Below are 13,523 nucleotides of genomic sequence, written 5' to 3'. Positions count from 1 at the left end.
TCAAGTTTAAAATTTCTAAATAAAAGTACCATTTGAAGAACGAACTGATTTTGTTTTTACAATACTTAATATTTAATAAATTATCACAAAACCGATTCGATTTTAAATTTTTTAAAACCGAAACCGCGGTTTTGGAAACTCTAATTCTAATGTATGCTGATGATGTCAAAATCTTTTTAAGCTTCTCCAACCCGATCTCAACAATTTCATTTCCTAGAATTCGCTTTTCAAGAAGTAATTATATCCCCACCAATTATTCAGGTATTTTGCACGCATCTATTAAAAAGAATTAAATTTAAAAAAAAATATGAAATACAAGTGAACCAACTTTTGAAATCTATATCTTCTCATCGGGATGAAATTTGCACCAAGGTTAATCATATTGCAAAGTAATTCAACAAAGTCAGTGAAGAACTCTCTGAGTTAGAGGGTGTCAAAATTGTATATTTTGGCCAAACAGGGATTTTTTCTCATCCATGTAACATATTACCTATTGTTCTTAGCAAAAGGTGTCCCAAACTATTTCCATAGCGTAACAAGAGGCGAGACGTAATTGTCAAAAACCTAATTCTTGTAACAACAAAATACATACATGCTATTCAATATATTTTATTGTTTTATCAGACAAATGAATTGTTGTATTTTAGTTTGACAAATCGAAGTGTCTCGTCTCTATGTATAATTCTCTATGGCTATTTCTTCAATCTTTCGAAAAAAAATTTAAAAAAAACAATTTTTTAAATCAAAAACTTTTTTTTTCAAAATGGGCTTTTTTTCTAAAAATAAGCTTAGGTCTTTTCCTTGAAGAGCTTTTTGTTCGCTTAGTGATATGCCAGTTAGTTCGGACTTTATCGGTCGTAAATGGTTAATTTTTACAGGTATCTACACAAATTTCGCTCCAAAATTTGGTACGAGTCCACATGAGATCCAAGAGCGAAAAAAAAGCTATATTTCGATGATTAGCAACATATTTTGACCTGAATTGGATGATATGGACACCAAAGACATGTGGTTTCTACAGGACGGTGCAACGTGACACACAGCTATGCCACATAGGACATTCTGCACTAGCGATTTGTGGAAATGGTAATCTTACGTGGAGATGGCTATCACTATGCGAATAAGCCCTAAAAGCCCATTCCATCATTCAAACTCAGCCTATTTTATACGCCAGAGTTATTATACATTTCATACATAATGGCATTGATAGGCCTTTCACACGAATAAATTCGAAAGGTGTATTTTATTAAAATTTAATTATGGAAGTGCTTAATAAAATACTCTTTACAATACCACCACTGTTAAATTATCTTTTGTTTGTAAACTTTATTAAAATACATTTACCGAAACAACAGCAAATTCTGTTGTAAAAATTAAACAAAAACAAAAATTAACGGTAGTTATCGCTAAATCGCCGTTAGCGAAATTTATTAAAATAGCGTTACCATTTCGAATTGGCAGTCAACCTACCAAGCTAGCTTTCAAGAAAGTTATCCAGCAGTTTTTTTTTTGTTTACCACGACTATCATTTATGATCACCAGAATTAGTAAAAATTGACTCTCCAAATGATTACTGGACGGTAAAATAAATACTTAATAGAGTGTACCATCAAAACAGGTAGATTTCTTAGAGACTCTTATGTGAATAAGATGAGTCATTATTGTGAATGCTCAAGTAAATTCGAGCTGGTGTAGGGTATAATATTAAATTTTAATATTATTAACAAAACAGACCTCTTGTGTTTTTACTTTTAACTAAATAAAGTCCGTTTATCCTTATTACAGGAGTAAAAAAAGTATTTTTAAAGTTCAGGTATCGTAATAAATAATTAATGCACATTATTTTATTTAATTTTATCTTTTTCTTTGCTCTTCACTTTTTTGAAATTTAGAAGTTTCTTATCTTATAAAAACAATGACCCATTAATGAATTGTCTTCATAATTAACATCTGCAAAAATATTAATTATTATATTTTGTATAGTTATACGCAGTAAAAAACATTTACTAAGTTTTCAATCCAGAATAGGGATAGGATAAGGGAAGGGTATCCTATTGACAGTGTTTGATAAGTTTACTAGTTATAACAATTTAATGGGGCTTTTGAAGAAACTTATAACTGGACAACATTTTTTTTCCAAACGCATAAAAGTCCTTAATTTTCATATTTTTCGCATTTCTAAACCTAGTGAAATACTTTTCCGCAGTTTCTCTAAAATCCATCATAAATACATAATAATTCGCGAAAAATCAAAAACATTCCACAATTTTACGTTTAACTAAGGGTTAACATTTCCAGATTTCAGAACTAAAAATCAGCAAAACTATTTCCTATGAATTGAGAAATAACATTCTGAATTTCGTATATTAAACCTGAACAAGGATATAAAATAGTGGCAATTGACCAGATTATTAGTATTTTCTGCGTTTTTCCCGAAAGTCTTAAATTTAAATCGTAGGTACGGAAAAATTATTCTTGGCTCTTATTCTCGTATATATCGTTAATAAGTTCGCCAAAAAAAAATTATTCGTTTATAATAATTAATTTAATACAATTTTAAAAAGTTAGAAATTGTAGTTTTTCAAATGACATTAGTGTTTTTACGGTTTTATTTAAGTTGTGAAAAAGAACTGCTCTAGAAAATTTGAATCATAACTGACTGAAGTCATAATCTATCTATATTAGAGTTAATTTCAAACATTTTTCTGAAGGGTTTTGCGTAAATAACAGTAATGGCGTCCTTTTATTATGTTCTGGTTTTTTGGAACTATTTTTAAGGATTCAAAAAACATCAATTGTATTAATTTTTGATGCAGAATCAATCGACTGGTGAAATCAGATTTGCAATATATTCAACCGTTTTTGTTCTACAGAAAAATGTGCTCAAAATCCGCGTCTTTAGGTGCGGTGAACCACCACAAGAGTGAAAATTTTCCAAAACAAAGGGCGCCATTATGTTTATTTTCGCAAAAACCTTCAGAAAAATTATAAAAACCGAAAAACAAATGAAGTTACCTGGTCACAAACGAACTCTAATCTATATATATATATATAGATTAGAGTTCCTGGCAACTTCTACCTCTCCACCCACTTCTTAAAGTCAAATGTCATAAAATAATAAATAAACTGGTACTTCGGAGAAGAGCCATAAAATATTTCCACTTGATTCCAAAAATTTGTTTCTGGGGCACCTGATATTTTAACAATGAAAATCACGTGCGCTGAAAACTACCTCTAGGATTGACTAAAAAAGCCGCAAGATACAAAACTCAGACAAATTTTGGGGGTGGAAAATTAATAGCGGTCGGCCTCATATTGCACCCCTCCAGTGGCTATTATCGGTCAGTTGTTGTGGTTTTTATTTTTAAGGTTTTAGAAACACTTACACGCAAATATGAAAAAATCAATTTAAAAACATTTGTCTTGAGTTACAAAACATTTATTTTGATAGATATCCCACTCGCATCCCACTAAGCGACCAAAAAGGTTTTAAAGGAAAAGACCTAAGCTTTCTTTTGAGAAAAAAAATTAATAAAAAAAGAGTACATTTTGGAAAAAAAAAGTCAAAAAGGTTTTTGATTTTTCAAAAAAAAGTAAAACATTTTATGTCTTGAGTTACAAAACATTTTTTTATAGATATCCCACTCGCATCCCACTAAGCGACAAAAACGGTGTTAAAGGAAAACACATAAGCTTTCTTCTGAGCAAAAAAAAAAAATTAAAAAATGGGTCCATTTTTTTAAAAAAAGTCAACAAAGTTTTTGATTTTGCAAAAAAATTCAAAAATTTTAAATCTTGAGTTACAAAATATTTTTTTTGATAGATATCCCACTCGCATCCCACTAAGCGACCATATAGGTCGCTTAGGAAAAGACCTAAGCTTTCTTAAAAAAAATTAAAAAAAAAATAAAAAGGGCCCATTTTGAAAAAAAAAGTCAAAAATATTTTTGATTTAAAAAAAAAAATCAAAAATATTTTATTAAATTTTTTTAATTTTTTTTTCGAAAGATTGCATAAATAGCTATCTAAACTATTTGGGACACATTTTGCTAAGAACAATAGGTAATAAGTTATATGGATAAAAAAAACACCTGTTTGGACAAAATGTCAAATTTTGACCTCCTATAACTCAGAGAGTTCTTGACCGATCTTGTTGAAAAATGGTGTCCAAATTACTATCCAATAGAACTAACATTGGTGCAAATTTCATCGCGATCGGAAGACATCGATTTCAAAAGTTGGTTCACTTGACGTGAAATGCCCCATATATAAAACACAACAAATGTTCCTACCTATGTCCGTTATAGACTCTGAAACCATCCAATCGATTAGCTCCACACTGCACACTGGTCGATCCCATAGGCCAAAAATAAAAAAAACGAAGTGAAAAGTTTGTCACCAAATGTGTCATCACTATTTCTTATAAAAACAAGGTTTTAAAATTTATAGTTTACTTTTTTTTTGGAAAATTAAGCGCAACTTTAAATTTATTAAAACCATATAAAAAATGTTTTTTGGAAATAAATCAAAATGAATATTGAATTTTAAGGTATTAACTTAATTTTAAGATAATTACAATGTGTTTAGCTTCTTGTGTATTTTTTATAAAATTAATATTTGCCCAGTGTCATTTTTAGTGTTCGTTCGGCCATATATTTCAATTTCAACTAGAGTTTTAGTTGTGTTTCCCCCTGATGTCTCCAATGGGATTTTTTCTGGTTCATTAGTTAATATTCCAAGATTCTAAAATTGGAAATTTCAGCTGCATCCTTTTGCATCTCTTTGATTTATGTCCCATACACCAAAGCGGCCTCGTTGTTAAATAAATTGTTTTTGCAGTAGTCACATCTTATAATTGCAAACTTTCGCGCTCACATATTTTTGATATTTGGTGCTTAAAATGCTGAAAAAGCTCGAAAAGTGAAGGATGTCGTGAAAAACTATATTAAAAATGAGGGCTATACATTTGAAGAAAGTAATTTAGAAACACGCTCAAATTATAATTGCAAAAAAATTTCAAAATTTTGGCAAAAATGCAATCGTATAAAAACAAAAGTTCAAAATACATATTCTGATTGGCTTACCTAAAAGGAGTCGATTTTATTAAAATCACATGAGCACATAAATCTGGGTGTGGGATTTAGTTTGAAATTTTTTAGTAAGAATTCTTATTGATTTTTAATTTTTTATCAATTTTAAAAAGTTTGTAGATTCACTTATTTGGGGAGTGGGTGTGGCAGTTGTACAATTACGCCCATTTTTGAAAAAAATTTGTGTAATATCCTTATTATATATTGTACCAAAAATTATAAATGTACTATTATTTATTACCGAGATATGGAATTTTGATTAACTAGAATGTCATAACCTCGCACTGAGCGTTGTGGTGTATTTGGATGCTATGGTATGGTAGGGGTGGGTATGAGTCATCAAACACTCCCATTTTATCATTAAACAGTTCTGACATATTTATAAAGCCGTGACCGAAATTACAAGTTGATACCTACACTGGAAGTATTTTTGGCCGCCGACTCCATACAGCACCGACCACTGTGCACTGGTTTCATTGGAAAGAAAATTTTCTGAAGATGGTTTTAGACACCTACATACTACATTAGGTCCATTCGAAAAGCCGATTTTAGAATTTTTCCATACAAAATTTGTTCCCAAATTTGAACTTTTGAAAATTTTTATGTCTTGAAATTTTGTATGTACATTAGGGTTCCTATGCGGGAAAAATTTCCCGGGAATTCCCGGGAATGTTTTTTTTTTGTTCATTTTCGGGAAATATTTGTCGGTAATTTTCGGGAATTTCTTCATAAGTTTTCTTCTAAAAGTTACTATATTCAGATACGTTTCGATGGCCAAATTTGTTGCTAATTGAATTATTCTATTATATCCTTAGATTTTTTCGGTTTTAAAAACTCTGTATTATATAATTTCATTTATTGTATTATATAATCATTAATAAAATAAAATAAAAAATAAAAAAAACAGATAGTCAGTTAGCAAAGAAGTATTACTATTGAAATAACCGATTTTTTTAACTCAACTCAAGCCACAGCAGAAAAATTTGGTTATTAAGAATGAATCAAATTTAAAGTTCTCTTCGTGCTCTTACAAGAATTATTAAGATGCCTAACATTACATATTTTAGGGATATTCATTGAACATTATTCATATTTAGAGAAAATAACAATAATAGTGGTTTAAATTTTTTTTCAACAATCAGATTTGAAAAATTTCTCTAACTACGCATGTTTTGTAGATTTAACATGGTCGAAATTCTTCATAATTGACCATAGCTCCCATATATGTAAGCCTTACTTCCGAAAACAACTTTATCGAGCATAAAACTCATAAAAGGACTCCAGAAAAAAGACAAACAAGTTTCATATAGAAATAAATCACACGACCAAATTTAATGGCGATCGGTCCATAATTGGTTTTAGCTCCCCTATCACTTATGAAAATAAATTATTGACATTTTAAAAGAAAAAAATGCTTTTGCTCATTTACTACATTGTGCTTGAGCGACTATACTTTCTTACTTGTTTTTGTTGGAACATTGTTCTTGATCTAGTTCTTTATTCAATGATTTTTGCCTTAAGTTGTCACATTTAGACCAGCGTTATTTAATTGATATTTGTTTGGTCTTTCTTATCCAAAATGATGTTTAAAACAAGATTCAAGAAGCAGTTGAGGACATTTTTTATATTGTTTTATAACATAAGTTTTGAAATTCTTATATTTACTGAGTACATCCATTATTTAATTCATTAGAATTTAATAAACATACATATTTATTATGTATATAAAATATTGAAACAAATTTAGACTTTGATAGAATCTTTAGATATCGTTAATAAATTCCCATTTAATTCTTCACGCAATGGAATAAAATATGTTTAGTAGCTGAATTCGAACTAAAAAAGCAAATAAATTTCGAACTAAAAAAGCAATAAACATGAATAAATACTTGTGTAGTAAAGCATTCCAGTGCTGAGAAAGATTTAAATTTAAAGTATATACCGTGGCCTTAATATAAAAAGGACCTAACTCGGGTTTTTATTAAGTCGAGATTTGTTTGGCTAATTATGATATATGATCGAACCATTTTTCGAAATAAATGAAAATCTGGACTTACAAAAAAAACACGAGTCATCAGGGCCTTTTTATACTTCGATGCATACATATATTATTTTGATAGATTTTTTGTATTATTTTTTGTTATTATTCTAAATTACCTTCTTTTTTGAAGTGAAGAAAAATTAACGTTTTCTCAATGAGTATTTTTAGTTTGTCAAATAATTTTTTCCAAATAAAGCTTAATTTTCCTGAATTTCAAGATATTTGTTTAATCAAATCTGACAACCCTAAATACAAATGATGTGATTTTAAAACTACTTCACAATTTTTGAGTTGACTACAGACAAAATACTGTAGGACTGAATTTTCCAACTCTATGCATTCGCCTCAGGAGTGCATAGAATTTTTTCCTAATTTGTATAGGAATGTGGAAAGGGTCCTATGTTGTTAAACAATATAATTTAACACAGAAATTCAAGAAAAAATAAAAATTCACAATTTATTTTTGCAAACAATTTCCTAAAAAAATTAACTCCCGTATTTTGAATTTAAAATCTTTGTATGCTTCAGTTACAAATGATCTTTAAAATAAATGTCAGTAAATTTTGTTATTGTTGCTCGTTGGGAATCATTCCTGCCACCGTCTGCAAGTTGTTGAGAGTTATCACGCACCAAAAATTAAGCTTTCCTTTACAATAGAGTTTTTTTTTAACATTTTCTTAACACTTTACAATTCCTTTTTCTTTGTTTTTCTTTCTTAATATTTATTTTTTGTTTCTCTTCTTTACTTTTCAGCTTCAACGGATGCCAAACATTTGCCAACTTTACAATCACCAAACCTGCCAACGAACACTACTTCAGCTTCTACGAACAATACAACACCAACAACAACGGAAACTCAATCAACCGTTATAATTTCATTTAAATCATCCCAAACACCTGTTCAATCTCAGACACCATTTGCAATTGCCGGAGCATTCGAACATCAGCAACATCACTATCACCAGCACCAGCAGTTAGAACAACAGTATTCCACTGCAGCCATTTCTACTCCTTCACACAATGACGACACGATAACAGAAACAATGACACACACGCCAACAGCCTCACTGGCAAACAGCAGCCACATTAGTACGACCGCCCAAATGGGTTCTCCAATCTGTACTCCGAGAACTCCCAAAAACAATGTACTGAAAAAAGTAGCATCTTTCACACTTGAAAAATCAGCGGGTGGCAGTGCTAATAATAAAATCAATAATGGTGATCCCTATTCGGGCATGTCAGGACAACTGGAAAATGTCGGCTCGAAACGTTCAACGTTTGTGCCAGAAAAGTTAAGCTTCGCTGCATATGAAAAGTTTGAAGGTAAGTTTAAGTCTCCATATGTTATCTACAATAGTAACTACCAATATTAAACTGCCAGCCCATGTGAGTTGAATATTCTCGCATTAAAAAAGTTACTTTCTTTTGCACTTTCGTTACTTAGCATCAATTCATATATAGGTGTATTTATACCTAAGTTTATACATACATATTAGGGTGGACCTTATTTTGCAATTTGTTCGGATAACGTTTAGAAGTTGCACATTTTATTTGAAGTTTCGATTTCACGGTCAAAAACATTTTTAAATAAAATGTTGAACAATAATTCCAATTAAAAATAGGTTTTGTATTTCATTAACGAGTAATACTTTTCAAATTCAAAATATGAAATTCATTCGGGTTTGTCTTGTAAAATTTTCTATTGTTTCGTATTGATATTTTTTATTGAAGTTGTTTTTTTTTTTGCTTCAAAAATGTCGAATTTTGTGCCAACGATTCGTCATATGCAGGAAGTTTTGCTTTACTTCATTAATTTGAAATAAAGTTCCGCTGAAACACACCGATTGCTCACCAAAGCTTATGGTGAATGTGCTCCATCTGTTTCAACGTGCGAGAGATGGTATGTGCAATTCAGAAGTGATGATCCAGATAGCTCAGGCCAGCCTAATAAGTTTGAAGACCAAGAATTGAAGCCATTACTCCATGAAGATAGTTGTAAAACTCTACAAGAGCTTGAAAAATCATTGGGAGCTACTCAAGCAACAATTTCAAAACGTTTGTGAGCAACATGATTCACACAAAAGCATGGAAATTGGGTACCATACAAATTGAATCCGATAGACCATGAAAGATGATTTTACATGTCCGAAATGAAGCTTTATTATTGCATCGAATCATTAGTTGCGATGAAAACGTAAGAGATCGTATGTGAAGCCCGGCCAACCAGCCGAATCGACACCAAAGCCAAATATCCATTGCGCTAATGTAATTCTCCGTATTTGGTGGGAGCAAATGGTCACTATCTATTATGAGCTTAAATCTGACCAGACCATTACAGGGAACCTGTACCGAACACAACTGATTCGTTCTGAATATGCGGCCAGACATAAAACCGTAATATTCCATCATGACAACATTCGGCCACATGTTGCAATACGTGTTAAAAACTATTTAGAATGAAGTGGTTGAGAAGTTGTAAAGCCTCCCCGCTTTATATTTCAGATTTTGCACCGCCCGAATACTATTTGTTTCGATCTATCTGTGATACAAATGTTTCATTCTTAACTTCTTTGCTGATATTTCAGAATGTTGCAATGAGTTGCTTATTTATGTGTTCGTATTTTTAAAATCTTCAGTACATTGTTAACCCTCATATATAAATTCTGTTTAAAGTCCATAGAATTCGAAAATACTTATGGTTTTTCTCAATCTAAGTTGATCGTGAGGCAGTAAATATTTGTTTCCTTATTTTAGTGAAAATGCATGATTAAGTAACTTTCCGAAACACGTGAAAAATCAATTAAGATATGAATGAGTTATGCTAATTTTCGTGATAACATGTTTTTCGACTTTTTCGGTTGGCTACCTATTCAAAACGGTAAAAAAAGTAAAGAATACGCTTATTTGGATTATTTCAGAAACGGTGATTTAGCTAACGGTAGTTGAGCTTTTTTAGGTGTCACCGTAGCAACATCGTTTTTTTTCATACAAATAACTGACAGTATTTAGTTGGGTAGCATCCTGACTTTAAACTACCGTAAATCAGCCATTTTTCAACCGATTATTTTTATACATTTCACCACCATAATGGGGAGGGTATATTGGATTAGTTTGGAGATGTTTGTAACGAACAAAATATTTAATTATTTTAAAATGACTAATTATGGACCGATCGTCACAAAACTGTTGGTAATGAGAGTTCGGCTTATATAAAAATTAATTGTGCTGAATTTGGTGGGGATATCTATATAAGGTCTTTATGATAGCTTAACTATTTTCAGATAGAGCAATCGTATGGGGTCTATGAGAAATAATAAACCGATTTTAACCAAATTCAATAGGCTTCGTTCTTGGGGCAATAGAAAAAGGCTTGAACCAAATTTTATTGAATTATCTTTGAAATTGTGATCTGTAGTTTGATTACAAGGATTACATGGACGGACGGACATCGCCTTATCGACTCAGATCACTTTCTGAGTCGAGCAGAATGGTATACTTTAAGGTAGGTGTTGGGACAATTTTGTTGCACGTTAATAACATTAGCACTAATCAACATTTTCTTTTTTATTTTATATTGAAAACAATAAAAAAAATCAAACTTATTTCTTGTTTTCAATATAAAATAATAAAGAAACTCTTCGTTCGCATTTAGTTAGCCGGGCCCTATATTTTTAATCATTTTTGTGTAGAGGTCTTATTTAGCTGTCTGGCTCAATTTTGACCCCAAATATAAAATGGTTAATAATTAGGGTATTCATTCGATTAATGATCGTTCGATTAATCGAATAATTTCTTACGAATAATTATTCGAACAGTTAAAAAATGGCCATTTTCGAATAACGAATAATTCGAACAATTTTATGTAGAATAATCGAATAAAACGAATAAATGTTCATATATATATATATTTAATATATTTAAATTTATTAAATTGCTTAAAATTTTTCATAATTCCAAATTTAAATAATCTTTCAAAATTTTTAACTTAGGACTTGAACCAATGAAAATAAAAGGTACGGAATAAAATATTTGTTATTTATCTGGCGAAATATTAGAAGAATCGCAATTAATAATCAAAATTTTAACTTAGATTAAAGTGGAGTTGAATGTGATGGAGAATGTGATTTTGAAACGGTCGTCGAAAGTGATATTGATGATGACATTTATAATGATTATAAATGAACGACATAACAAAGTTCTTAATAAGTTTATATTGTATTTGAATTAAGGATCATGTCCAACTAGCTCAAATTTTTGAAAGTATAGCTCCAAAACAGAAACTAAAGAGTTTGACAGTCAATTGTTTTGTAGATTGTTCGGGAGTTAATCTGATCAGAATATTTCTGTTGAAAATTTAATGATGGACTTTGTTTTCGAATGTTTTTTAACATTATCAATACTTGAATTGTTGACTTTAAAGTTATTTTTTGTTTTTATTTAACAATAAAATATTAAAAAAACCGACATCAAAACTTCATTCTTTACTTTTTTAAAAAAAATTAAATTATTCGAATAATTCGATTAATTTTAAAACTGTGATCGAATTATTCGAACAAGTTAAAATCAGTTATTCGAATTATTTGTTTTATTCGAACAAGAAAAAAATCTAATAATTCGAATACCCTATTAATAATGTTCTAGAAATTTAAAATTAGAAAATCGTCAATAAGCAACCCAAAGAAACAATCTGAAATCAAATATTTAAAAATCGGCTACGAAATGTTTTTTAAGAAATAATTAAAAAAAAATTATGACAAACAACTAAATTTCTTCAAAATCCGAGAATTTCAAATAGGTTACCAGACTAACCCATAATTGATACAACTGTTTAAATTTGCATTTGTATACCCACCATCAAAAAATATGTATATTGATTTTTTCATTCCATTTGTAACACATCAACATATTTCTCGAAGACCCACATTAGTATATATGTATATTCGGGGTCAAATAAGATTCTGTTGAAAACACGATAGGACCCAAAAGTAGCTAGCTGACTAAGAACAAATTAGTTCTAAGTACTCCAAAATTATACAGTAAAAGATAGGGAAAATCGATGCAAAATATAAGATTTCAGATATGCATGCAATTTTATGATTATTTTTGGTATCAATTCATAAAAGGTTATCGCTGTCAGTAAATTTCCATCACAATTTAATTTGTTTGACTTTGACTCATTTTTTATTCCTACTTTGACCCAATACGCAAAACTTTTAATAAAAAAATTTGCAACTGATTTTGATCCAAATTTTCAGGATTTTATTTTTAGATGACGAAGAACAATTTTAGACCTTGGGAGCATCGAAATTCCAAAAAGAGAAAATAAGAGCCACCATAATATGTAACTATATAAAAACATACCTATATAGGTTTCTGAATATTTGCGATTTATCTTTAAAAGCAGATTATGATGAAACTTCAAAGAAATATCCCACGGGGCCAGAAGATTAAATTTTAATCAAAACTAACCATTTGACGTACTTTTAGTCAATATAATACCAAATTTCTTAATATTATTCCAGTTTAATAACAAGTATTACACTAATTCATCCCCACTTTTGGAAATTCGACAATTTTAAGTAGAAAAAAACACCCTAATGTATTTGTATTGAATTGTACTTGTTCTACATCTTTCACTACCAAATATTTGCAATATGGATGGGTACTTTTTAATTCTTTCAAATCTTATTTACTTTAAAAAGAATGAAACAAAGAAAAAGAAAAGAAACAAGAAAACAAACAGTGAGAAAAACTTTTGTTTAAGTAGTCAAAAATCAATTGAAATTGTGTATGTTTTTGGGAATGTATGAATTTAATTCCACCTACAATTAGTTTTATTTTCACTTGAAAAGATTTGTATTGTTTTGTTTTTTTTTTTGTTCTTCGAAGAAACTTTATGTTTTTTTTATATTTTTGTGTTGTTTTGTCGTAATTTTTCTTGGCAAATACTTTGAGTTATTCAAGCATTTTATTATGGTTTTAATTAAAGGGTAACGCATCAATTAACTTCTAACTTTAAACAAACACTTTGACTTAAACGAAAAATCAAATTGGTAGGGGGGATCTTAAAGCCAATAATGAATATTTCTTCCTTATTATATTTTTGCACAATTCTAAAAATGATTTAATGGGAACTGCAATTATATAAATTAAATTAATTGAATATAAAAGTGTAAAAATAAACAAATATCTCCATTTACAAATCTTTAAACTATTTCCATTTATTTCGCAATTATCAAATTAAAATTCCCATAAATGTCCATCTAATTATCCAGTGGAGAGCAAACAAATTATAAAATTGAGGTTTCATCAATTCAATAAAAAAAATGTAAAGTTTGTATGAATGGACCTCCTACTACTTGCCACAAATACAAGTACATACAACAACAATT

At 29.7% G+C, this 13,523-nt stretch overlaps 1 protein-coding gene across 3 annotated transcripts in view; it reads left to right on the top strand.

Annotated features, from left to right (window-relative positions):
• capu (cappuccino) overlaps nucleotides 1-13,523 on the top strand; it is a 253,224-nt gene that overhangs the window by 179,626 nt on the left and 60,075 nt on the right. For all 3 annotated transcript variants that reach the window (XM_065501681.1, XM_065501682.1, XM_065501683.1), the window contains exon 4: nucleotides 7,885-8,454. In XM_065501681.1, coding sequence (XP_065357753.1) covers nucleotides 7,885-8,454 — 570 coding nt within the window. The remainder of the gene's footprint in view (nucleotides 1-7,884; nucleotides 8,455-13,523) is intronic.

The sequence above is a fragment of the Calliphora vicina genome, chromosome 2 (genome assembly GCF_958450345.1).
Source record: "Calliphora vicina chromosome 2, idCalVici1.1, whole genome shotgun sequence".
Taxonomy (NCBI): Eukaryota; Metazoa; Arthropoda; class Insecta; order Diptera; family Calliphoridae; genus Calliphora; species Calliphora vicina.
The sequence above is the reverse complement of the archived record's forward strand: the minus strand, read 5'-3'. Positions and strand labels throughout refer to the sequence as shown.